Source organism: Labrus bergylta, chromosome 9, assembly GCF_963930695.1.
Source record: "Labrus bergylta chromosome 9, fLabBer1.1, whole genome shotgun sequence".
NCBI classification, from domain to species: domain Eukaryota; kingdom Metazoa; phylum Chordata; class Actinopteri; order Labriformes; family Labridae; genus Labrus; species Labrus bergylta.
The window spans coordinates 22697065-22723592 of record NC_089203.1 but is presented as its reverse complement, the minus strand read 5'-3'; the positions used below and the strand labels follow the sequence as shown (position 1 = coordinate 22723592).

Below are 26528 nucleotides of genomic sequence, written 5' to 3'. Positions count from 1 at the left end.
TTCAATCAGAGCTTTACACTAAAAGAGGCAACAGTAGTGCTGAATGGGAGTTGAATTTCTGTACAGTTTTCCTATGATGCCCTCTAGTGGTCATCTTCAGTAGAACCACAAACTGTTTTAACAAGACAGTAAGACCATTTCAAAAAGAATATTTATCTAACCATCTTATTGAGCCTGTTTTAATCCTTGTACTTTATTTTTTCAGTTGTGTTTTTTGTGTTTAATTTTACGAAATTAATCTGAGTTTCAACAACTTTTCCCAAAGCTCAACTTGGGGGATTTCATCACAAAGGTTCTAGAAATTATGCACAGATGAAACCAATACGTGTGATTGTAATAAACAAAAGTCAAGCAGCTGTTTATGTTGTACTTTTGGTGCTTTATCTGGTCAAACGACGAAATATAAATGTATAACGGTGATTTTTTTTTCAGACAAAAGTTTTTGACTGAAAAGTTAACTCATCAGTTCTCATAAATGGGCTTTCCTGCTTTTGTGTATAAAACTTGACCTGAGAATGTTTCCCATGTACGCACAAACCCAGACAGAGTTTTATGATTATCGGGGCCCGGTTTCTAAATAGATATTTTGTATTATAATTAAACAAAAGCTTTGAATCTGTCTAATATTACTACTTTCTATTGAAAAGAAGTGTCCTCACTTTGGGGCTCAGCACACGCAGACAGAGAGCTAATCTGAAATCTAAAAATCCAGACGCACACATAAAGTAGGTTAGGAAATGAATCTTCACTTCACAAAGCAGACTTAACTTAACTGACAAATCTGTGGTGCGTGTCCTCTGCTCTAGTTCTCTGCAGTCCTGATTAACACCATTCATCTTTTATTCTGTGTGAAGGAAAAAAAGCACAGGAACATTGTGTACTCATTTTCAGCTCATTTAGACTTTGAGGGAGAATAAAGGTAGAAAACCAAACCCTCGGATTGGATGTGTCCGCTCATTACTTGTTAGGATCTTCACAGCGGCAGGAGACAGATTGGCATTTAAAACGGTTGGACTGATGCCGCTAATTAGTAGAATAGCTTGTCTGTTCAGTGACGTTGAAAACTCTCAGTCTATAATTACTAAGGACAACAAATTGATTCCTCTTCATCTTGTAATATTTTTCCTCATTGATCTTAAACATGAAAATGAAGGCCTTGTGTTGATGCTTGTTTTGTTTTTGATGATCTGTTTTTGATTCGCTGCATTTCAGCGCACTGAACAGATTCAAATGTGATGATTAATGGATATTTGGCTGTTACTTTACTACTCAAATCCTTCTCATTTATTCTGTTTAATTGATGTGTCTCTGTCATTCTCTCCTCTTACCCACTTGTTTCCAGGATGTACCAGGCCGTGAAGCTGCTCTACTGTTTTGGTATCTTCATCACCTTCGCCCTGCAGTTCTACGTACCAGCTGAGATTCTCATTCCACCAGTTTTGGCCCGTGTGCCCGAGAGGTGGGAGAAGCCCGTCGACCTTTTGCTCCGCACCCTGTTGGTCATCTTCACATGTAAGTAATCACCGAGCCTCATTTCTCTGTTGATCAAAGGGAACTTCTAATTCAGACTAGTCCACGAGTCTAAAGGGAAGAAAGCCTTGTATCTGTGTTGTGCAGTCGTTATTGTTACGAGCTGTGTGATCTCTTCGGATCGAGCAGGATAATAGCATACGCTGGTAAAGAATGTATAATCGGTTTGCTGGATGTGGTTAGCAGTGCTAACAGCCAGCCTTTGATCCCCTTTGTGATTAACGTCCACATGCATGTGCTCATGTGGTTACACATCGATCCCTTTAATTGGTTATATGCTAGTTTACCCTCACAAGTGCTTAGCCATTAATGGCATAAAATAGCACAAACAACATTTCTGATACAGGAAGAGGCAGATCAGCAACACTGACATTTAGCAAGGAAAAATGATGTTTTAGTATTTGTTTGGTGGCTTTTAGAGAGTGATGTAACGGCTGAAATAAGTCCATCAGTTTGGCTGCGGTGCATAGATGTTGGACGCTCTATGATGAGCCCTGCGTCATAGGCAGCATTCCCCTTTCCCAGACTTCAAACCAGCTCTCTGATTATTTCCTCCTTCCGTCGGTTGGATGTTCTGATGCAGACACAGTGAAGTTCAGCAGAAAGCCTTCGTTTCAGGGCCCGAGCAGGAACAATAGATCAGGGTCTGTTTTGTACTTCCTTCCTGGGTGCTGCAAAGCTTTTGAACTTACTTGTGTGGAGTTTCTTTTATTGTATTTTTTATTAGGTTCATTTAATAACAAAAAATCGAGCAGTGATAATCTGCATTCCAGCTGGCACTTTAAAGGGATCACAGCCAACAACAAAAAAAAAGCCTTCTTTCTAATGAGTCACCAAATGTGCAGACAGCTTCAAGATCTGTATTTCTTTAATAGCTCTACATGTATCTTTGTTTTTAAAAAAACTCACAGGGAGGTAAAAGTGCACGATAACGTACTTTAAAAGTACTGGTGAAAATTGAAAAGAGGCATCCCCCTGGCATGAGGTTTTTTTAAATGTACAGACAGCTTCAGATAGAGCTGTAGCCCTGAGATCAGAAGTCATGCTCAGACAGTTTTTTGTTTTGAGGGTCAATGACGTGACGCTCATTTTTTTTGTGTCCATAAGGTTTAGTTAACTTTTAAAGGCTTACATTTTTTTTTTAAATGCACAGATGACATGCTTTCATCCTTTGTTTTGAGGACCTAGTCTAAAATTTATATTAATTATACATTTTTAGAGAATATTTGGGGTATTTAGGCAAAAATGTCTAAGTGGTGTAACCGTTGAAACTTCATACCAAAGAATTAAACTTGCTTTAAAAAGGTTAAATTTTCAATATAACACCCTATGAACTAGCCTGGCATAATCTTACAATAGAACTTTTCAATAGTAAATAAAAGTAATGGAACATCATTGCTCTTATTATTATAAATTATTTTAGGGAAATCGTGTCACCCAGTCAAGTACCAAATTGTCAACATGGTGTAACCGCCATTGAAGGAGCCATTTTGTCTATATATCCATCATATCATGTGACAAGAAATGATATCACAAAGAAGAACCCCTGATGGTCCTAACTGCTGCAGGCCAAGTTTAGCAACTCTCTTTAAAACATGAGATAATTGGACATTTTAAGGGCGTGGTCAGGTATGTCAAATGGTATGACCTCAGAAAAACATTAACAATTTATGATAATTATAAAAAATTGTATTCACTTCGAAAAATAGATTTGAAATGTTCACACCAGGAAATGTGCTTACATAGGTCTCAATGATAATGCCTGTCAAATTTGATTTGAAGTGGAAAGGTCAAATGGTGTAACCGGTTACACTATTTGACATTTATGACAAGCCTTTCTGTTAGACTACTATAGAAGGTGGCAATGCTGTTTGGGCTGTGATGGCCATGATGTAAAGAAGGAGAGATGTAAAGTGTTGCCTGTTGGTATGTTATCCTTTGATTAGGGCACAAGTACCTTGAGTTTATTCCAAATACTGAAGACATGAATTCCCCCTGAAGATTTTGGTCAGATGTTGTAATTTACTTAAGATATGAATTAATTAAGGATGCACCGATCCTGACTAAGACAGCTAGATCAGGTATCAGTAAGAATTTGTTTTTTAACAATTTTTACATAATTTGCCAAAAATGAATTAGAAAACAGAGGTGTTTTCAGCTTTGTGCCCCGCTCAGTATTGAAAAAGGGCATAACTTGTAAATTTAGGGATAATCCTAATAAAATCTATTTTCTTATGTTATTTTAAAATGAAGTAATTACAATCATGAGTACACTTATATATACTCTAATGTATGAAATATTCAATATTCTTAATTTTTGAAAAAAAGGTTTAAATGTCATTTTAAAAAACACAAACCCAACATGAATACAAATCTCACATTGTAATGAACCTGATGCATGCTTTCAAAGATTTTTGAATTGGTCATCTGAACAACCCGTATTTGTCACTGACCCTTGAATCTGTGGTTGGAAGACGGCTTCTGAGGAGCCACTAAGTGATCAGCGCTTCTTGATCAATAAGTTCCAGGTACTAAAGAGCCAGAGGAACTAATCAAGAATCATTAAGTCCTCAATGCACTTTGCTGTTCTCAAGTCCTCCACATCTGGAGATTAGGCAAATCAGCTCGATTAGATAAAAAATAAGTTTATGATAAATTCTGTATTGATACAGTATAGAGAATTTTCTAATATTTGGTGGAAAGACAAGACGGCGATACATATTTAATGGAACTGCTTTTATAAGATGATTAGAACTTGGGTTTCCACCTAACAGCATGTGAAACGAGCGAGCATCAGCGACAAAATCAGCTTGAGTCTGTTGTTTACTATTGGAGTGTCCTAATTGCCTGCAAGCAAAGTCAACGGGAAAATAGAATCGGGTGATTCTATTTTCCTGTGACAAGAATCAACTCTTATTAGAACTGAGTTTCAATCCCTACGTGTGTGCGTGTGCGTGTGCGTGTGCACCTGTGTGTCTCAAGGAGTGTTTGTTGCTGAGAGATTTGTGTTCAACTGCAGTCGCATGTGTGTGTATCAAGTAGTTTATGTGTGTGTGCCTTTTGGTGTCACGTGAATAGAAAAGAAATTCAGTAACTTACCAGCCACGTGTCGTGTCGGTACACACACTCAGACACACACAATTCCCATCCGTTCTCCTTCCTCGCACAGTTTCAGGCAGCAGCACACGGTTCCCTGTAATAGCTCTGCCGGGCTATATATAGCAGAAACAGTCCTCCAATTGCTATTGATTCCCATTCAGCGAGGACTGCTGATCCTTAAACTCTGTTTTTGTCACGTGTCTTCTGGTCCGATCGCTGTGATTCAGACAGGAGGTGCTGAGACACGTTGGGGTCAGTAGGGGGCAGACTTCTACCCAGTTAAAGATCAATATCAGTAACTTAACTCATTTCATAAAAATCAGAGCTGTCGCAACAGCTTTAGTTTACAAGTTTAAATGCTTTATAGCCATTTGATTTATGCAACCAACGCTTACAGTTTATGTTGGTAAGAACTGTTAAAGGTGTTGAAATGGGATCATTAAAATAATAGTATCAAACATGGCTGATTCAACGTTGTTTAAAAAACACACATAATGAATATCAATATATTATTGTACATGTTTTTTGATACTCCAGAAGAAATTTGTTATGGATAAAGTGGATAATTTGTTTTTAACACATAAGCTAATTTTGAGTTTTAGAGTTTCAACCAACATTTTACATTCTTAAACTCTCTACATGTTTTGCTATGTATATATAATGCCAGGGGAAAACATTCTTGAGGATTCAAAGCCTTGGCTTATTATAATTTCATAATTTCAACAGAGATGACTTTTTGTGAAAGAGTAAGAAGTTTTTAAAGCTGTTACATCATTCTCTTCTAAGCCATCTGATCTATTAACTAAAACTTTGAGGAGTTGCTTGTCTACCACTACTGCTGTAAGTCAGATAGTTTGTACTGTTGTTTGACTGGTGATTCAAATAACCATAACACAAACACTGCAGCCAAAGTAAGTGCCTTAATGTATGTATGGTTTGTCAAATTTTTCAATTAAGTTTGGTGGCTTTGAAGAGAACGAAGTAAAGTAATGGTGTCCTGTTAAGACTGGGACTTAAAGGGGGTACATCCTAGCATCTGTAATCTCTCTCATGAGTGTCATGTAAAACCAAAATGTGAAAAAAAACAAAAAAAACGTGATTCCTTGTGTCATTGTGGAGGTACTTTTAGACATATAAAGTGGTTGGGGACCCGGGGCCACACCCAAAAGACACCAGAGGGGTTATGCAACCAGATTTCCCTGGAAACAACTCTCCCCTAGAAAGAGAGAAGGTCTCGGGTAGATAAGCATTTGGACTACCTTCTTCCACAAGAACCCTGAGCTGGAAAACCAATGAATATTTCAAAGTGCTTCCTATAAAAGCTACCAGTAAATAGTTCAATCAACTCCTCCCGCTCAACATGGTTTTTAAAACCAGTTGCTCGATTGATTCTTCCAGTGAGCCTGAATTTGATTACTTTTTTTTTGTAGCAAAATGTGATGGATGGCACTAATTTAATTTGGGGATGGAAGGATTGCAAATTGCAAACTGACATGATGCTAACCCTTGTGTCATTGTAATCTGAGTGAGACCTCACTATTGTTCCCGCTGCTGTTAAAGAGAAGGAAGGCTAAATGAGGTTTTCTAAACAGCTTACTTTGTCAAAAACAAGGAACTGAAGGAGTAATTGAGTTTGCAGCAGGCACTCTCAAATCGATGAGCAATCTCGGAGTAATGAGGAGGATGGAAGCTCACATTCACTCTTCAGTGTGTTTACAAAGAAGACGTGCAGACTTAGGTATCAAATCAGAAGTGTGGTGGTTTGTTGTCAGTAGCTCTCCATCCTTTTCTCATCAGCTTTAAATTCAAGGCAGCAGTCAAATTATTTTCAGCATTCTGTAGCACCGATATCAAATTAATTTCAATTAAATGATCACTTCCTATCTTTGAGAAATTAATTTGTAGATAAAAGTACATTACCCTGTACATTAGCATATCTGTCTTTAGGTAACCTTTTCCTCCACCTTGTTTTAGTGTCTTCACAAACTTCTTAAATCGGCTGACTTTGCTCAGTTCCTGTTTCCCTCCTTCTCACACACACACCAGCTTGCCCAGCTACTGTCTTCCTTTCTCCTTGTGTAAGTCTACTTAAAGCTTGAACTTTCTCCAATTCTGCTTTCGCAACAGCATGTGGGCCACGTGTGGAGGCAGCTTGTTGTTCAAACTTTTAGCAAGAAAAGTGTTGATTTAAAAAAAAAAAAAAATGTTTCTAAAGATTTTAATTTATCATTATTTGTTGTCATTTTTAAGGTCTCTCACATTTTCAACATCTGTTAAGATTAAAGAAATCTTTGAATGTGAGCTAAGATAGATCTGTCCCTCCAGTGTGCCTGAAAAAGCACATGCAGTCTGTAAAGAGTTTACTAATCAAACTTGGATTAATTGCTTCCTTGTTGTAAACTTAAATCTGCTTGTTTGAAGTTTTCATCTGTCTTCAATTAGGTCTATTTCCAAATCCTGTAATTGGTGCAGTGTTTGTTGGCAGTGTGCGATATGTAACATCTGAAGTCAACAATTGAATAGAGGGTTCACTTTCTGAAAAGGTGTTGTGTATCCTACCCACACACAGCAGTGTTAAGTGCTTTGCATCGAAGCCTCAATTAAATGATGAATGTTAGGGCTGCAGTTCAAATCACACCACTCTGGAGGGAAATGTGAGGAGTTCATAGTTTTGCAGACTAATGTGGCGATCTCAGTGTGATACAGATGCTGGTTTCTTAGCACAAAGGAGTGCTTTAGGTGTTCAGAAGGAAAACAGAGCAGAGAATAAGATGTACTTTGGAAGCAGGAATGTATATTATAATAATTTATTAATTTAACTTGACTACAGAAATGTGCAATCCAACTCCAGGTATATGGCCGTGCAGTAATCAGACTTTGACAGATTCACAGTTCCACTTTGTGAAAATGTGAAATTATTGTTTTCCTCACTAGAAATGTCCAGCCTCAGTTCATTACCATTCCCTACTCGCCGCACCTCACATGGAGTTAAACCTCAAGTCACGGCAGACTCATTCAGTTAGAGAAACGCAGCGCTTGTTAGCCGCAGGATCTTCATTTCCTTTATTAGCTTTGATTGGAGCCTGTAGAGAATTATGCAGATGACATTTGACACGCTCTACAGGTTTCTGCACATGCATGTTGATAAGTTAATACAAGGGAATAAATGCATACATTCATGACTGCAGGTCATTTGCAAGGCAGCGCAGGGTTTCATTGGCACGGAGCAAAGTGTGTGTTGAGAATGTAGAGACGGTGCAGCAACAAGAAAAGACGCTTCCAGAGGGATCCCACTGACGCATGCTTGAATGAAAGAGGCGAGGGACAGGGGACCGGAGGACGTCGTTGCTCCTACATGCACGTCTGCGAGTAGGAGATTGCTTTTAGTTTTGAATCAGAATACAAGATGAGATTGAAGCAGTGCATTGTCGTTGGCGTATGTGTGGAGTAAATCTTGAAGAGAATGCCTCTGAGAGTCTTTGAATCGAGAGCAGATGTCATTTCTTGTCTGTCTGGAGGGAGAAGCCTTTGTCTTCAATGCCACTGTTGTGTTTTTAGCAATGTGCGTCTTTCTGCAGTGCAAGGTTATCTAAGTGTGCAGCGAAGAGAGAGACTGACTGTGCACAAGAAACAAAGCCCTGAACCGCTCTACACAGCAGGTGCATCTTCGCTTCAACAGATTGTTTCAGATCTTCTTCCAAATGTGGCAAAGAAATGAAGCAGAACTTCTTTTTTTCTTTTTTTTCACTTTAACCAACCATACCTACAGATGGTATTTATAGAATGATTGCTCCTGGACGTTTTTTTGGAAGGTAATTAAGACCACACATCTGCTGAAATCTTTAGTAAAAGAACTTCCAGAATAATTCAAAACAAAGACATTAAACAACAATCAAATAAAATGCAAATAAAAAATATTTCCACAGTATTTCTAACATACATGTCATCTACATCAGATGACACAACCTTTCTTAACCCCCAATATGTCAAGTGTTTAGACCTCTTACTGTACATACACAGTATTTGTCCTTGCCTCTGTCTTACAAAAATAAAAGGGAATGAAAATGAAGAGAAATATATCCCTGAATCTGCTGGGAAATTATTTCGCATTCCATTGACAAAGTGTCCATATTGCATCACATTTTTTTATTACATGTTTAATTTTTCCAAACTAAAGTTTATGGAAAGATTAAATCAAAGGACGAGAAAAGGTTATAAAGGATTTACATAAAAACAGTTCAATCAACTCATCCTGAATGAGCTATCACACCGTATGACTATTTAGTACCATACAGTACATACAACACCAAATAATGCAATGAAATGGTTTAATCTGCTACCCTTCTCATTTTTAGTTGGAAGATATCTTTGCAGAAACTAGGAAAAGATTGGCATCATCCCAAACATGATGCATAAATTTGGGGGAGACCGGGGAAGTATTGTGCAATTAAAGGTTTCCAGCCCTTTGAATGCTTTTGCATTGGTCAATTCCAGTAAATAAATTAAGGTTGGATGACAATGTGCTGAACCAATTGCAAGAGATATATTTACCCTTTTCAGTGTTTTCAGTGTTTATTCCCTTATTTCATCAGATATTTTCCCTGTCCCCCTCTCAGGTTTTTTTTTTTTTTTTTAAAGAAAACATGCCTTAGACAAAGCGAGCAAAGAGTGTTCAAACAGGTCACAGACACACTAAACCTCAAACTGTGACATCCAAGAAAGACTTGTGTGATATAGGAAAGAGAAGCAGATCTGTAACATTTGCTTGAAGGTCGTTTCATCTTAAAAGTTCCCAAAGAGAGGGAACATTCAAGTGAATAGGTGCTTAAGATTTAGATGTCTCATATTTTGTTTTAAACTCAGTTTGTCTCTGCGTAATGGGAGATCAATCAGCCAACAAAACGTCTTTGTGTGGATCTATGTTGTGAAAGTGGTGGAAAATGTCACAGTGCGTTGAGTATTGACAGATGTTTGGGAAGTTATTTTGTTGTCATGATTTTACTGAGGAGAGCTTTTAAGTGGCAGATCTGTAAAAAGAAGCATGCATTACCGTTTTCAGTTGTTTCAATAAAAAAACCCTCTTTTCCATCAGTGGCTTCAGTTTGAGCTAAAGCAGTCAGATAGGAGGTAAAAGAGAAAACGACTGTGCAACTCTCTCTGTGTTCAGCTGTGCTCTGACTCATGCTCCAGCTGGAAAGGTCAGTTAATTTCAATGCAGGGAGATCTCTTTTGAAGTGAACTCTTTTCTAATTTAGCAGAGATTGGCTGAGGAGCTTACTTTTACTGTTACTGTTGCTTTGGATCAGAGAGCCTCTCAGTGGCAGCTGTAGAATTGCTAAATGACTTGTACTTGTTTCTTGCAGATTTATGTACGTTGATACAGTTATGTTACAGGGTTCAACAAGGTTTGCCAAAGGTCAGGTCCTTTGATTGAGGTTTGATCAGCCTATAAACTTCAAATGGGCACTTAAATTCTCAACAGTGAGCCAGCTCGTAGAGCTGCATTAAGTGAGTCTTGCCAACCGTATATAATCATGAGAGAGTATAGTCTGGACTTTTATGTGAAAAGTGCCATGAGATAAATCCCTTACAGAAATGTGTTGAAAAACATGGTCTTAGATGGAAAATATGCATGTATATACTTATGCGTCAAGTTATCAGACGTTTAAACGTCAATACAATACCAAAAAAATCAAGCAGTATTGAAACCTGTAATGATACCACAGTAACCAAAATAGAAGTCCTAGGCACCTATGTTTATGTAATTTCTTGTTTTTATTTCGTAGAAAACATAGAAGCAAACTCCTTCACATTTTCTGAATTGTACAACTATGTATGTTGCCAACGTACCTTTGCAATTTGGACAGGGTCACATCCTTTAGTCTGTCTGTACGGACATAAACGTAACCTTTCCATCAAGGAGATGCCAAAAAGACTCGAGAAATACCATTATTTCAGTACATTTGAATGGACCACAGCTGCTCTCTCTCGTATAACAGACTGTTTAATTAAAAAACATGTAGTATCAGCGGGGTAAAAAAGTGACTGAATACTTTAATGACCACCCCATCACCCTATACAAATAAACTGTCTTCACTGGTGGCAAATAGAGTTCTTAAACTTCCTCTTGATAAACAATATCTCCAATTTGGATTGTGAATACTTGTGTAATAGCATTTACCAGCCAAGTGTAGGTGTTACTCAAGGCAAGGGGACGCGTACATCGCTTGGGGGAGCTGTCCGGGGAAATGGATGGGTCAACATTTCGCCTAGATGGGAGACCCCTGCAGTAACGGATGGGTGATGTCACTCAGGCTTTGTCCATTAATATTTACAGTCTGTGTGAAAATCCCATAATAGCATTCATTACTACATATGAACTTCTGTGAAGGGCTGAAACAGTGCAGCAACACAATAACTCTTAAAGTCCATGTGTTTAAATGCAAATTTCATAATAAGCAAAAGAGCACACAAGAGTGGATTATTATTACAGTGTATCATGGCGCAGAAAAGGCACAATGCCTAAAATGAAAATGGATCTGAATGCTGGAAAAGAAACGTTTGGTGCTTAAAATGTTAAGTGGTGAAACAATCGTATCTGTACAATGTAATACTTCATTGAATTCTCAGAGCTGAAAGTTTCCAAGAGTACACTGCTGCAGATAGAAATCCGCCCCTGTGGTCTCAGCAGAGGACACGATGAATGGGTTGTTATCAACATATAGAATGCCCCATTCATGATGGCAATTTATCTACAACAAAAAGTAATGATATCAGAATCAGTTGAAAGATGCTGTCGTCACACCAAATTGTCCACATAATAAGACAACTAATGGGAAATCCAACTCGAGTCTAGACAGTTCTCCTTTCCATAATGCCTCATTTTAAAGGATGTTTAAATACACAAGCCACGTTTACCAATACTTCCTGCAAAGCAAGTCACAAAACCAAACCTTCTTTTCCTGTCTGTGCAGAGCTTCTTAGCTGCACTGGTGGTTTTATTTTTGCTTCCTTTGTCTGAGTCACTTTGCCACAGGCTTGAGTAGAGCAGCTAGCGTGTGTTGTGAAGCTGTTGACGGGAACAAGAGAGGACGGGAGGATGTCGCGTGAGCCTCCTCTTCTCCTCTTGTTTCTTTCTTTCTTCTTCTTCTTTTTTTTTTTTTTTTCCAACCTCATCCTGGAGCACTCTGGCACAAAGGTGGCGTGCCACCGGGAATGCATGCTGCATGTTGCTGGACTGGTGCTGTCATGTTTTTACCCTTTCAGAAACATGATGTTTGCACACGTTCACCTTTAAGTTTGTGGATGTAACTCACCTCTACTGTTTGGCCTTTGCTTTCAGCGGCTGTTCGGCCTCATCTGAATTACCTCGTGTCTGTTAGAAGAAGTAAAACCCCAGGATCAGATGACCTGTGGTGTGCTAAACCGACTGTAGATCTAAATGTCTGTTACACAGAGAACTCTAAGAAAAGTACTGCATTCACTACAATAAAAACTAAAAGCAACAATTAGTTATATTGAGAGGAAAGCAGTTGAGTTTATCTTCCAAAGAGTATTTGCTTTGTGTTTTATATTAAAAACAGTTCATTTGTATTAGCCTGAGCTAAGTGAAAAGTAAAAAACTCTAAAATACAAGGGCCCAAACATTACACCTAAAAAATGTATTTCAAAACCAAGGCTTTAATGTTCTATGCTTTAATGCTCTTGCCTCCACTGTCCTGGTTTCAGGCTTTCCACCAAATGTTAAACCTGACTGCAGGGATTTTCTCCTCTTCAGCCAAAAGAGAATTACTGCTCTCCAACACTAATGTTGGGCAGTGAAGTCTGGCTTGTTGTTGATGGAAAGTCACCCATCATGGTAAAGGCTTCTTGACTTCTTAGCTGACGGGTGGATGGAGCTAGAAAGCTTACAATGATTAGCTTCGTATTAGTTTAAACTTGCATACAGCTCTTTAGACAAATTGTTGACCCAAAGCTGCCACGTTTGAAAGAGAGAACCCTGTCTAAATTGCGCAACTGTGGCAACCCTACTTGGCACAAATTCATTGGTTATAACCTTTTTAATTGTGCGTAAGATTCACTTACTTTTACTCTTCATGTTTTTCATCAAGAGAGTTTAAGAAATTGAAACAACAAACCGCCCAAAACTACTGCAACATTTGAAAAATGGTTGGAGGTAGTCTTGGCTTTGTTTAGGGGTCAGAGGCCAAAAAAGGGTTGGGGAACCATGGTCCAAAATATAATTGTTTGCTCTATCAATTAGATATCAGTTGACCATTATGCCTCAAAACGCCTGTGATGATTATAACGCCTCACATTAGAAAGTGAAAGAAGGTTGTATTTAATCAGAATAATGTCTGAACATGCAAGGCACGTTATGTTTCGATGAGAAACTCTCTCCACAAACATCCAAACAGTAGCTCTGTGTGTGCCAGCTGAGCTACAAGAAGCACAGCCGGAGTAGCCAAACTGTAAGAAGACAGGTCAGCCTGAAGAGTTCTGTCTTGAGCACTTACCTCCTGCTGATGGGGGAAGGTCAACATCACCCTCAAACTTCATCTCCCCTCACTTCAGCCCTCCTCTGCTTTTCTTATGCCTTCTGCCCTTTCTTTCCTCCGTTGTTTTTTTGTTGTTGTCTCCTCACTGTCAGTGTCCAGATCAAGTTAACTCAACATTTTATAGCCTCCGACATCATTTTTGGGCTCTTAAAAAATGTCAAACGACATGAAAAGATGATCTATATCCCCTCAGTTGGAGCATGCATGCACATTTCAGTCCATTAAGGTGAATGAATGAACCAGGCTATTTTTGCATACCCTTCTGTTCTGCTTAGCAGGGCTTAAGTTGACACCTAACAGAAGAAAGGAATGGTTAGACATGACCAATACTTGGCAGCTACTGAGTTACTTTTTTTTTGTCATGTGACATGGTTAATTAACCAGTCTTCATTTAAACACAACTTTATTCCTTTTTAAGCTTCTAAAGTGAGATGTGAGAAAATGCCGGCATTTAACTTTGAATTGCCTTGTTGTTGAAATGTGCTATATAAATAAACTTGGTTTGCCTTTAACTTGCCAAAAACAAACAAATGTTAATTTCACAATGAAAACATATAATCTGAGCCAATAAAGTTGCGTGTCAATGCGGCCACTAGTGCAATGTATTTTCTAAACACTAGAATCAAATGATTTAAGCTTTAGGAAGAAACATAGAAACTTTATTACATTTGAAAATACAGTTCCTGTCCAGGGAGAGAAAACATAAGTAATCAACATTTGATCCATGCCTCGCTTAGATTTCCTTTGGTCTAAATGATCACTGAGTGGCTGAGTAGTGAAATACGAGTGTGCTGGATGTAGCTTAGTGTCCTGACAGTGTGAGACTTTGGAATCTTAAGGTTTCAGAGTTAGCACTTTTGCAGCAGGAACGTAACTGTTTACAGACTGCAGTACGACTTTTATACAGAGGAGAGTCAGCAGAAACACAGGAGCCTTGTCCCGCTGTGACCCCCAAGCAGTTTTATTCATCTTTGTTCAACAATCGGCACAAGGACTTGTATCGAGAGGTGTCAAACTCCTTTTCTGCTGCGTGTACACAGACAAACAAAAACGGCCTTATGGCTCATGACAAAAAGTTAAATTTCTTTTGAAGGACAAACAGGTCAACACACTTTTGTAAAAGAGCCTGTATGAAGCCTATCTTGCACTTTCAGGCCACTAAAAAACTTGGAGGGCCAACCAAGAGCCCTTAAAGTATAGAAAGGTCAATGCTATGTCTAGCAAGTGAAGGACAACAGTCTCTCTCTGATCCTGCAGCTCGTTTATTCTCAACCTTGTTTGGCAAGGAGATAAAGTATTGTGTCCACTGGGAGCGTCTTGGCCCCGCAGTGCTGGACTCTTTTTGTCATTATTTCCATTGTAGTATTCCCAAAAGGTGCTTACAGCTTTTGTTTGTTGTTTAAAGGAAGAGGCTTTGGCTTTTTATCAGTCTAGTTCTTTCTTCAACATCTTGAAGTAAATAGAAGACTGAAGGCCTTTTGAAAGAGTGTCCGCTTTGTCGGCACAACCTTCAGTTGCTGATATTGATTTCAAATTTTCAAGGTATCAAAACTTGACTCACTTGCAGTCAGAAAATACTTTTATATAAAACGTTATTTTCTTGATTTGATAGTTGTACTGAAAGAGTTTGGTTTGTCTGATAATATCGTTTACAGAAATATAGAACTATTCATAACTGGAGTAAGCTTTTATCATGGTGGGAAATGAGATACAAACCAGAGAGGGGGTTGGTATTTGAATCATATCTGTAGTATTTAAGCCCTAAGCCTTTAGTAAAATACATGTTAGACATGAGTAAGTTAGTCTATGGATGTGCACAACTCATGCAACTATTACTGCAAAAAATGTGTTTGAATTTGGTAGGTAGGTTGATGAACCCCAGAGGATGACCCTTGATCATTTCAATCTGTTTGTCACAAAACATTTCATTGAGTTTTTTTAAGTTTTTACGATTGATTGCTTTTCTCCTTTATCTTGTTCAGTCAAGTTATTGATGCTTTCATGAACATGTCAGCCTCCAGGTGTGACTCCAGGGCCTGTAGACTTCAAGCACTCTTATTCAGTGAATGCCTTCAGTTGTTTTGAGAGTCTATTTGTTTGTTCGTATTATGCTGCAGGAGTGACACGATACAAATGTTGGATTTCTGATGAAGAACAGGGCAAGCTAGAAAGGTCTTTTAATGTAACATTTGTTGTTACAAAGAGAGAATGGCTCTTCCATGGTGTGTTACCATAATATATACGGTAGTACTAAATATGAAAATATGCCCTTTTCCCTTAAACAGACGTGTATTTGAATATGCCTTTCAAAGTTAAAGTTCTAATGATTTCAGTTTTAATCTATTTTTTTCCTTTGTAATAATTGAGCGCCCTGTAAACATTCCTGTTTAATGAAAACTTTAGGTTAGTTGTAAAGTCACAGAAAAGCGTTAATCTTGCCTAGATTTTCTGTTTGCAAACCGAATACACTCCTCTTTATTCAAATTGTAGCCCGGCACTTCCCTCTCGTGAATTTGACCAGTTCCTCCTCATTGTCTGATACAAACTTTTTCCATCTCATCCACGAAAACATGATTGCTCACCCCATGTTCTGCATTCCATTTTGCTCAAGATGTACGTCAATTATTTCAAAATTCAGGGGAGATTGATATGGATTTATTCATGAAACGGGGCTCTAAACAAGCAGCAAGCATACTTATTTATCATACAGTCCCTCACAGCCATACAATTTAGAGCAATTATTCTTCACAATTGTCGTCTTTGCTAGAGAAGGTAAACAGTCGGCTGAATTTGTCATAATTCCCCCTTGAAGCCATGCTGCGTCTTTTCTCATAAACACACATACGGATACAACATGCTGCACTCTCGTTGGTGTGTAATACGCCGCTCACACATCCTATCCAGGCGACTTTTGAAGGCCAAATCTCTCATACTTTAGATCAACACTAAGAGATGTGTTTTATACGCCTGGGTACGTCACAGTCCTCATGGTTTAAAGTGAGCTTTATTTGACTATGTTTGTTTCATTTTGATTATCAGCCTGGGCTTACAATAGGTGCAACTTTTAGATCATGTGCGGTTACATAGCCAGCGCTTGTATGGTTTAGTTTTGTCTTGATTTTGATCATTTATTGTTTAAGGGCTATGAAACTTTGGTTTGTTTTGCCTTTCATCCATTGACTTGAAAATAGAACCAAAAAAAAACCGCTCACCTGTTGCTCACCTGTGTAATTTGTTAAAGAGAATACCAATTTGATTGAGTATCTTTGACCATTTAGTTGGTTCAATCAGCCTTTCCAACTTGTTTAGCCCACATCAATGCGCCGTCTGCTTGGCTCAGACACCCAAAGTTCTTTTGCTTTGGACAGGTGAAAAAATGAATGAGGATGGCAGTGATCACCTGTGATCGCCTCACTGAAGGTTGGAGGAGCTCCATCTACTTGAGAGCCTGGCTTCTTCTGCTGGGACAATGCCTCCTGGGCTTCTAACTCACTGACGCAAAGAAACAGGATTTAATGGTGAAACCTGCTACTGCTTGGGCATAAAACAGACAAAGTATTCTCAACAGATGCTTTCATCATTTTGAGAATGCAGATAAATTTGCCCTTTGCGTTAATTGCAGGTTTAGGTTAAGGTTTGTGTTGAAATGGGTTTGGTTTTTCTCAAGAACATTTCAGGAAGATTCCAGACGCCTGGAAGTTGTTAAAAACAAACCGTGAGTCAGTCTGTAGCTCCAACATGGCTTTGCTTTCAGTCACTACACGTCTTGAGCCAATCAGTTTAGTGGAAGAAAAAAATATTTTCCTGCTAGAAGCTTTTTGTACCAATAAAAGGTATCACACCACATGTCAGTTTAATGTTTTTTTTTTTTTTTGTGTGTGTGTGTCTGTGGGTGTGTGTTTTCTGTTTTTTATAATTCGGTATAGTTTCCACCTAAAATATTTTTTTGGGGAAACTTTGATATCAAGCCTTCCTGGCTAAATAAAGGTTAAGTGAAGATTAAATTAAAAATGAATCATAGATTCGATTACCACCCTCCAGCACACAGTCACTCCCTGATGAAATGACTCTCGCAGGAAAGAGTTGTAATAACAGCGTCTGTTGCCTGGTAGTTTTGTAATTTCAAACAACCACAAGCCAAGATAAATTGAATTGGTAACTTTGATTAGTGAACATCCTTTTTTCCACTCAACGACACTGCTCTTGCCAGTTATCCCCAGGGCTGAAATAATGTTTTAATTTCCGAGGAAATGGTTTGCCAATTGTTGAGCATCTAGAAGGAATTGTTGAGTAAGGAACGCCAACCATTCAATCAAGAGTTTGTAATTGAAAAGCAAGGAAATGTTTCCACCTTTCACCAAACATTCATGATGGATCCCTTCCTCGGGCCACAATGTAATGTTTCTCATTGAAGTGGAAGTTGTTTTGTTTTTGTCCTGGAGCCATGATGACTCACATTTACTTCACTATATACAAAGTAGGGCTGAGTGATATCATGGACCAAAAACCATATCTATTTTTTTTTGTTTGTTTTTTAGTTAGTGATACACAATATATGTATTTTTTTTATCTTTTCTTTTTTCAAGTTTTAATCCAATTTTCCACATTCCTAGCGTCACATAGGCAGCTTAAACAACAGCCAGCTGCACAATGTCAACGTGTGCATAGAAAATGCCAACATAAATTACCCGTTTGTGAAGAAAAAAAGTCAAAAGTAAAATAAAATTCCTCTCCTGCATTAAAAATACATATAGCTTTGTTTTTTAATATGCAGGCACTTTTGCTCAGAAAGGGAGAGAGGCAGAGCGGGGTGAAGAGGGTCAGACAGTAGGAGGAGAAATGGCGGCTGTAACATTATTTATATAACTTTATTTTATCACATCATAAACTATATCGACATAAAGGATATTGTCCAACACAGTGGTTCTCAAATGGTCCAGCCTCAGGACCTACTACCCAGTTATTTCAACCAATAAGATGGTTGGTTGAGTTAATGAACAATTTTACAGTTTGGACCTCAGACAGCACAAAACATGACAAAAAAAAAAGAAACAAAATAACAGGTTAAAAAAACTGCTGCATCAGCTTTTTGACAGGGTTTTTTTTTGCCAGCACACATTCTGCGACCCACTGAAAACAGCTCTGGAAACTTTAAATGTAAAGTGAAACAAAACTGAATATTGAAGAGATAGTTTCTGTATATTCATGATCAAAGACTGAAATGATCTATTATCAATATAAAACTTGAGTTTTTACATTGCAACTTCATTCCTCTGCTCTTCTATTAGGATTGATGTGTCTTGCAGTGTCTATGTCATTGACCTCACATTGACACTGAAACAGTTACAGCTCCATCATTCCTTTCTCATCTTGTGGCAGAAGAAGCTCCATGCATTGGAAACATCAGTCCTAAAAAGAGCTGTCTGAAGTGAGTAACGGAGAACACAGTCTGTCGGCTCATAGGGGTGAGGAGAAAAGCTGATTGCTGACTCAACAGCGTGATGAAGTAGTGGGAGGGAGGGAGGGAGGTGAGCCAGAGGTTAGCTTGATAGCGGAGTGGAGGGCAAAGGGGAGGGAAAATAGCAGAGGAGGTGTGTTTGATGCCAAGGTAATGATCGTTAGGGATCATGGCTGTTTAGTTAAGTCATAAACTCTGCAGGCAATGACAAGAGCAGAGAAATAGTAAATCGCTTATGTCAGAGTTTTATAACTTTGTCTTCCTCTTTGCAACATCATGGTTAATAGATTTGTCATTGAACAGAAGACCAGCTATACTCTGATTGTTGGGCAGATTGAATCCATGAACTAAGCATTAAACCACCGCAAGTTCAAGGAGTCCTCACTATTTTCCTGGTTGTGAATCACTTTAACTGTTGAGTCTATCTACATACAGACCATTTGGCAGTTCAATTACACAGGACATTAAGAGGCAGCAGCAACACATTACACAGGAGCCAACAGCAAGGACTTCAATCAGGATTGCAGAATGTATACAAGATGAACAGATCCCATTGGAAGAACTACACAACATTATCTTTAGGTGAAGTTATCCTGCTGGCTATAGGACACGGTCAAATAATATCTATGAACATATTACTCAGAGGATAAGATCTAGATTAACATTGCTTCTTAATTTTGTAGTATAAGATTTTAAATGCAGTTGATACAATGTTGTACTGCAGGCAAGCATAAACCAATACATCACACTAAACCACTGTGTGAACCAGCAGCTACTGTAGATGAGCTATACTTTAACTGTATCCTCCCAAGGGGAAATTAGTTTAGCAGTTTTTTCTTCTTGAAGCTGCATGATGATGTTTGAGTTATTGGTTACATTTGACTGGAAGCTTGCGGAGCTCAGCTTTGGTGAATGAAGGCGTGAGCAATTTGAGCTCTTTCTTTTTATCTTGAGTGTTAGCAAAGTTTAACCTTGCTACCACTGCTGCTACTCCAGCTGCTGGCTCCATGTTGAGTTAAGAGACTCCTGGCCAATTAACATTAGCATATGCAGACCTTCAATGTTCGCTGGCTGTTGGTCCCAGTGAATATAGCCTGGGCGTCTGCTTAGGAGACTGAGCTCCACTCCATCTTTTAATGAGCTTCAGTCCAGTAACAGATAAGCCAGCTCTGGGTCCTACCAGATGAAAGTCCTGAGCTGGAGGCAGTTGGTTCCTGTGGGTCCGTCCTGCTGGTGGCAAGGTGAAGAAATGACACAGTGAGATGGCTCCCCTTGACTGTGGAGAAAAAGAAACCACGACCTTCCTTACCAATCTTTGAGCCGATCTCCAGTGCAACCACTAACTGCTGACTGTTTCTTTGTGCCTCTGGAGGCAATCGACTTCACCTGTCTGCCGTGCTTTCTCTCCCATTGGATTTTAAAGTTGTGGGCTCAGTTCAGAAAATGCCTGCTGACAGTTTAAATGTATACAGAAGCCCACTTCCCTTCTTCCCTTTGAGCTTTTCCTTTATTTTCTTCTTATTTGAACTGCCTCAGCCTGCCCTGTGTGTCTGTGTGCTACTAGTGTAAAGATAAAAGCTCAGTGTTTCTAGTTTTTAATGGTGTGTGGCCCTGCATGTGTAGTTAAAAGAATGTGACACAAGACAGTAAACTGGTGACAATAAGGCTCTGAAACATCTTTTGTTCAACATTTCCTTCCCAGGCTTTGCACTACGTCTTGGCCTTAGGCTGTCTTGATTGAAGGTCAAGCTTTACCTTCCCTTCCAACTCTGTCTTACTTCCTTATGACTGGATGTGCCATTGTCAGTCGCTACACCAAAATCACCAAAATCATAATATATGAACTAAACATCAATAACAACTTTGCTTGAACTCTTTAATCCTCTCCTACTTGTTTGGACTAGGGATCCTTATGGTAAAACTCAGTCAATCATCCTACACCAATGTGTGTTCAAGTCTAAATGATGTTCAGTTTCCTTTCATTTGACACTAAACTCGACTCTGTCTCAATACAGATACTTGAATATTGGGCCTATTAGTCCTATTATAATCAGTTTATAGTCTGTACTTTTTTGTATTGTGTTGGATCCAATAAAAAAAAAATTTAAAATAGCAATTTCACACAATAGCTCAAATGAACCCCACAGAATTAGGAACCAGCAACTCCTGTATCCTGCAAGGTAAAATGACTGGTTTAGTCAGTGGAGTCTCGTGGCTTTGGGGAGAGTTTGTTTTGCATTTACTGGCTGATGGAATCTACTTGAGCAATTCCAGACAAGAAACCTTTTTTTTTTTTTTTTTGTTTGGTGAGATTGTTTTGAGGATTCTCCTGCCTTTACAGAAACAAATGTCTGCAGATTCGATGCCAAGCCTTAAAGTCATACTGTAGGAAAGGTCGCTCTTTCACTTTGCCTCTTTCAAATATTCTTCACTTTCCGCAACATCATAAAACCATCTTGACATTTCCTCCTGCATTTCTTTTGTTTGAGACGTCTCTCAATGTATGCAGTGCTCTCCGGCATACCGAAGCCCTGGCAGGCTGAGGTGGGAAAGAAAGTCATATTTTCTCTTTGTTTATTTTGCGATCGGAGGCTGGAGAGCCAAATTAGTGTGCTCGACGCGATCCCTCTTCAGCCCTTTGAAGCTGCCTGATGATCCACGTTCTGCCGGTCTCTCAGGGGATGGCAGCCAGACTTTTTAGCTACAGCCTGACAGTTTATTTGCTATGAAGTCTCAATACAAATCTTAAGGTATTCCCACCCCCCACTAGCCGTCCTCTATCACGGCCACGCTCGCCTCGAGGAAAGCTTTTCAAGTAGTTTGAAGAGCACCCTTCAGACCTTTCTCAGAAGTGACAGGTTTACTCCCTCGCAGCGAGTGGCTGCGTGGTGCTTCTGCCGTTACTTGTCACATGAAAGTTCAACCTTGCCGCGCCCCCATAGGTTAATTTGACAGATTTTGTGAAGATGCAGCAGTGTGCAATTGATTATTGTTCAAAGGGTCTTTTATCAGTCGCTGGTAATCGCTGTCCGATGTACTGAGAGAACAAGAACATCTGACTTGTCCTCTCCACTCACTTAAAGGTAGATGCTAATGGACAGAGCTTTCCTTGTATATGTGTGTTTGTGTAGCAAAGCAAGTGCGTCTCTTTTCAAGTGTGTCCATGCATGTAACAACTGCCCAAGTGCTTGCTTCAAGGTTTGAGCTTCACTGTGGAGTTTGTTCGCAGGAACGACAACACACACCTCGGTCGTGACAATGCTGTCACTGGAGCAGGGGCTTGTTTTGTCTAAGCATCACTGCACATCGCTGTTTATTCCTGTCCCCACGGCAACAGATAAAGGTGACTCAGGTGCCTGGTGGCCATAGCAGCGTGGTGACTGCTCCTGCCCACGTGAAAAATAATCCCCAGAATCACAGCTTTATTTTGTCACTTGAGGCCCTCTGCTGCTTTCTCTTTTATTTTTCTCCCACTTTTTCATCCTTCTGACCTCATCCATCTCTTTTACTCTCCTTCCAGCGTCCTTCCTTTATTACCTACTACAGTTCACCTCATTTCTCATCAGTCCCTTCTTTTCTATTTCATCTTCATAACCTCCTCTGCCCCCTTATCTACTGTCGTTTTGATTTTCCTACCAGATTTGTGCAGCAGAAAACATGAAAAATAAAGAAGCCGTCGCTTTTATCTTGCCAACAACAAAAGTCATTTCCTCATCTAGCTCTTCCATTACACGTGATCATTCTTGTGTGAGAGGCAGTGGATGGGTAAAATCAGAAAATACGTTATTTTTCAGAGATGGTATTATTGAATTTGCCTGCAAAACACATCGTAAGAAGTTGAATTTTTTTTTCCCCCCAATGCATTATCCAGAAATGCAGCTAATAAAGAAACCCAGCACATTGAGTCTGATGCCTTTTTGTTAAAATGTTAATTTTGTCACTCCTTATTGTAGACGAAACTGTAGAAAAAAAGGGGAAGCTGTATTGGCTAGGAGCTTTAGAATCAATTCAAGATCAAATTTCTATTAACCCCCCACCCCCCCCCCCCAAAACTTGCACTTTAGACAATAATAAATGCTTTTTTTCATAGCATGGTCCTGTTAGGATTTCCGCTCAGCTTAGCATCAAGCCTATCCTGACCATGTCGAGAATATATGCTGTTTAGTTGTTTAAAAAAGGGAATGCTTTGGATTTTTGTAACTCTTACATCTACTGGAAGCCACTTTAACTTCTGTAGAGGACGTTTTCTCCAAAGTTTCTCAAAGTGTGAGAAACATACCAGAAACAGACTTTATGGATTGTAAAATTTGTGCACAGCCAGTCCTAAACTAAAGAAGACTCGTAGCTAAATGAATTTCTTTTACCCTGTTAACGTACCAAATCTCTCTTTGTCCTCCTCCAGGTGCCCTCGCCATCCTGATACCCGAGCTGGACCTCGTCATCTCATTGGTGGGCTCGGTCAGCAGCAGTTTCCTGGCGCTGATTTTCCCCCCCTTACTTCAGATCCTCACGTTTCACACAGAGGGCCTTTCGCCGCTGATGACCATCAAGAACGTCGTCATCAGCCTGATTGGGCTCATCGGGTTCCTCACGGGAACCTACATAGCCATCGAGCAAATCATCCAGCGGAACGGACTCAAACTCACAGAGGAGGCGTTCTCTCCCTACCTGGTGCAGTGATAAAGTGACTGTTGGCAGGTGGACATGAACACACCCACACACCATTCAGAAACCATTTTTAGGGCACATTTATTATTATTGTCTTTAATTTGCTACTGTTGGATGTGGTGGCCATTTTAAATTAATCTAGCACATGTTTTAAAGAGTTTCAAAGTCCAGTTATTTAGTGCAATGTAATGATAATATCAGTATGATTAAAAACCGCATCATTCCTTCAGGAGCAAGATACTTTTAGAAGACTTCTGAGAGGCTTTTAAAGGTTATATATATCGTCTGGTGTGTTTTAATATTTCAGTCAGAAAAATCAAACTACCTCACAGACTGGTATCGATTTGGATCTTTGAAAGTCCGGATTAGACACTGTTGCTGAAGTAGTGTTGACTTTAAAACTTTATCCCAAGCGGCTTCTCCTGTAGAGCTTTTAGAGTTTCACCAACCACCCTTCTTCTCATTTAGACAAAGACAACTTCACTTTTTGTTGCACTTTGATTTATGCCTTATTCAGTGGAATGGCGCTCTACTTTAAAATGATTCCAACAATCAAGTAACTGTAGCCGAAAAATAAATGTTTTAAACTTTTCATAGAAAAAAAGGGGTTGAGTATCCAAATGGTTTGAGCTCTGATTCATGAAACCAAAATATTCTTGAGGATTGTGCTTTTCAATTTGTCTATTGACTCCTGCTGCGTATGTCTACATCATCGTGTATTAAGGATGCCTTAGAGCGATTATTAAACCTGTGACATCACATATGTTTGGGGGGGGGGCTTTTGGGCCAGGAAAGCTATAGAGAGACAGGAAAAAGCATCTGTATATGGAACACCTGCGTGACTAACTGAGCGATACTGGCACTAAATATTAACACTCAATAGTTTTAAAGCACTTAGATCATCTCTGCTTACTTTCAGAAAAACAAAAGATTAGAAGGTTGTTATCCTGACGATGAATCTTTCACCATCATCTTGGTGGTTAACTCTCAAGTGATAAGTGAAATCTGCGTTACGGAGCAGACATTTGCAGATTATTGTCTGTCGTCCATTGTCCATCTTAAAGTTTGTGATGTTTTTGGCGCCCCCTGGAATAAAAGCAGTATGCTTTATCTCTTTTGATCTGGCCCTTTATGAGTAGGTAGGTGGTGTTTTCTGGCAAAAAGGTTAAATCCTTCTTTCTTTTAAATATAAAATATGCAACTCTTGATCTAATAAATGTTGAATTCCAAAGTGCAGCCGTTTGTAGGACTAATTTCCCTTCAGATAAGGAGCCCAACTGTCATTGGGTTCTTATTTCTTTGAAGTATTTTTGACCAAACAAAGTATTTCATTCGGTTTGGAAAGTCTGACAGTTTTCCCGCAATTGTACGACAATGACACTCTGCAATTATTCCTCTACAAACAACGTCCTTGTTCAACGGAGGGGATGACTCTCGTTCAGTGACTAGGAGGAATTAATATGCCCCCCCCCCCCCCCCCCCCCCCCCCCGTAGCCGTGGTTACAGGATTCATAATCTTCTTCTTGATGGTCTCATTTGCTGTTTTCGGTAATAAAGAGGCATCAGTATGATAACAGTCTGTTTCATAACCTGATAAGAACTCCTCACAGATGCAATAACTAATCAAACAGAACAACAACCGCATTTTGCTGGTTGATGAGCAATACTTTTAATATAGTACGCTCAAATTACAAATTGCGTTTGATCGTCTGCATCTTTCCGTTCAGTTTGACCAGGATTTGATTAACACTGAAAAGCACAACCAGAATCAATGAAATCAAACTGATGCTCGACACAGGAAGAAAATTAGTTTGATTAAATAAAAAACAAATCAGATTTAAGACATTTTTACTGCTTTGATGTTGGAGGACATCAGACTTATTTTTCTTTTCCTTTTTTCTGTCTTTTTATTTTTTTTTATCTGAATATTTTTTTTTATGTGTTTGTATGTTTTAATATATTTACTAAATGAAAGGCTTTTTCTATAGGTTTTTTTTTTTTTTCGATATTCAACAGCTTAGTAGACTTACACCTAACTTTTAAAATGTGCTTTCAGATTAATGACAGAGAGGCTCTGCATGTAAGATAATGTAATATCAGTGTATCATAGAACTTAAGTTTTATTTCCAGGCTGTAGGTATATTATCAAGGTAAACCCTGTTAATCTGCTTTAGTGAGCAGAGAAGGACAAAGACGTACTGTAAGTTCACTCTAAAGCTTCTGTACTGTTGTCTTCAGTGTTTCTGTGGCAGTATAAAGTTATTCATGGTTATTATCGAGCAGATGACATGCTGGTGTTTATCAGTGGAAATGTGTCTCTGAGGATGAACACTTTTAGCCTTATGTGTAAAGAATTTGTTGACGTCATTTGTGTTAGTGTGAACACATTTGTTGCACATGTAAACGTCTGCACACGTGTACGACAATGTTGAGTCTCTTTTGAAGCGACAAAATGCCCATTATTATTATCCGTCACCTTTTGATTATGTGCTAAAACTGTTCAGATGAGATTTCCTGCATTTTTACCCATTGGACACTTTAAGAAATGATGATGATGATGTGCAGCGACCCAAAGAAGACTAGATTAACTTCACTCACTTGATTTTAGGGCTGCAACTAAGAATGATTTAACTCAGTTTTAACAATTTGTTATTTTTGTAATTAATCGATTAATCGTCCAGTTAAACAGACACTTGAACTTAAACAAACGTTATCCAAATAAACTGTTGTTTTATTAATGTAATCAATCCAGCAGACAAGACACACATCTCAATCAGAGATACTACACCTTTAACCAATAAACATTTTCATTTTAGCAGTCTTATTTCTCTATTCCATGCTCAAAATAAAAAAAACATTCAAGTATCCCTTTGGCTTCGCTGTCTTTTTTCAGATTGTTGTCAAATTAGCTCTCATTCTATCTCCTTTTTTTCTGCATCAGCATCTGAATATTCCTTTAGCCAATGTGATCTCCGACAGTTTGACCTGATTGTGCATTGGACAGCTTGTGGTAAGACTGGAATGGAGCAGACACTTTGAGTTTAATTACAGGATCGTTTCTTATTTTTCACAATTAATCTCCATTTTAGACATGTCAGAAAACCATATACCTTTGTGTCTGCGGGGTCAAGAACAGCGTGGCTAATTCACCATCTCCATGAGCTGTGTCTGAATTAACTTCCCAGCTGTTTCCAGCTGCATGAGGCTGACGAGTG

The 26528-nt window shown here is 38.9% G+C and overlaps 1 protein-coding gene across 2 annotated transcripts in view; it reads left to right on the top strand.

Annotated features, from left to right (window-relative positions):
- Positions 1-26180, top strand: part of slc36a1 (solute carrier family 36 member 1) — a 47387-nt gene extending 21207 nt beyond the window's left edge. For both annotated transcript variants that reach the window (XM_065958620.1, XM_020637477.3), the window contains exons 11-12: positions 1343-1512; positions 23048-26180. In XM_065958620.1, the coding sequence (XP_065814692.1) occupies positions 1343-1512; positions 23048-23325 (448 nt within the window). In that variant the 3' untranslated portion in view covers positions 23326-26180. The remainder of the gene's footprint in view (positions 1-1342; positions 1513-23047) is intronic.
- The last annotated feature ends 348 nt before the right edge of the window (positions 26181-26528 follow it).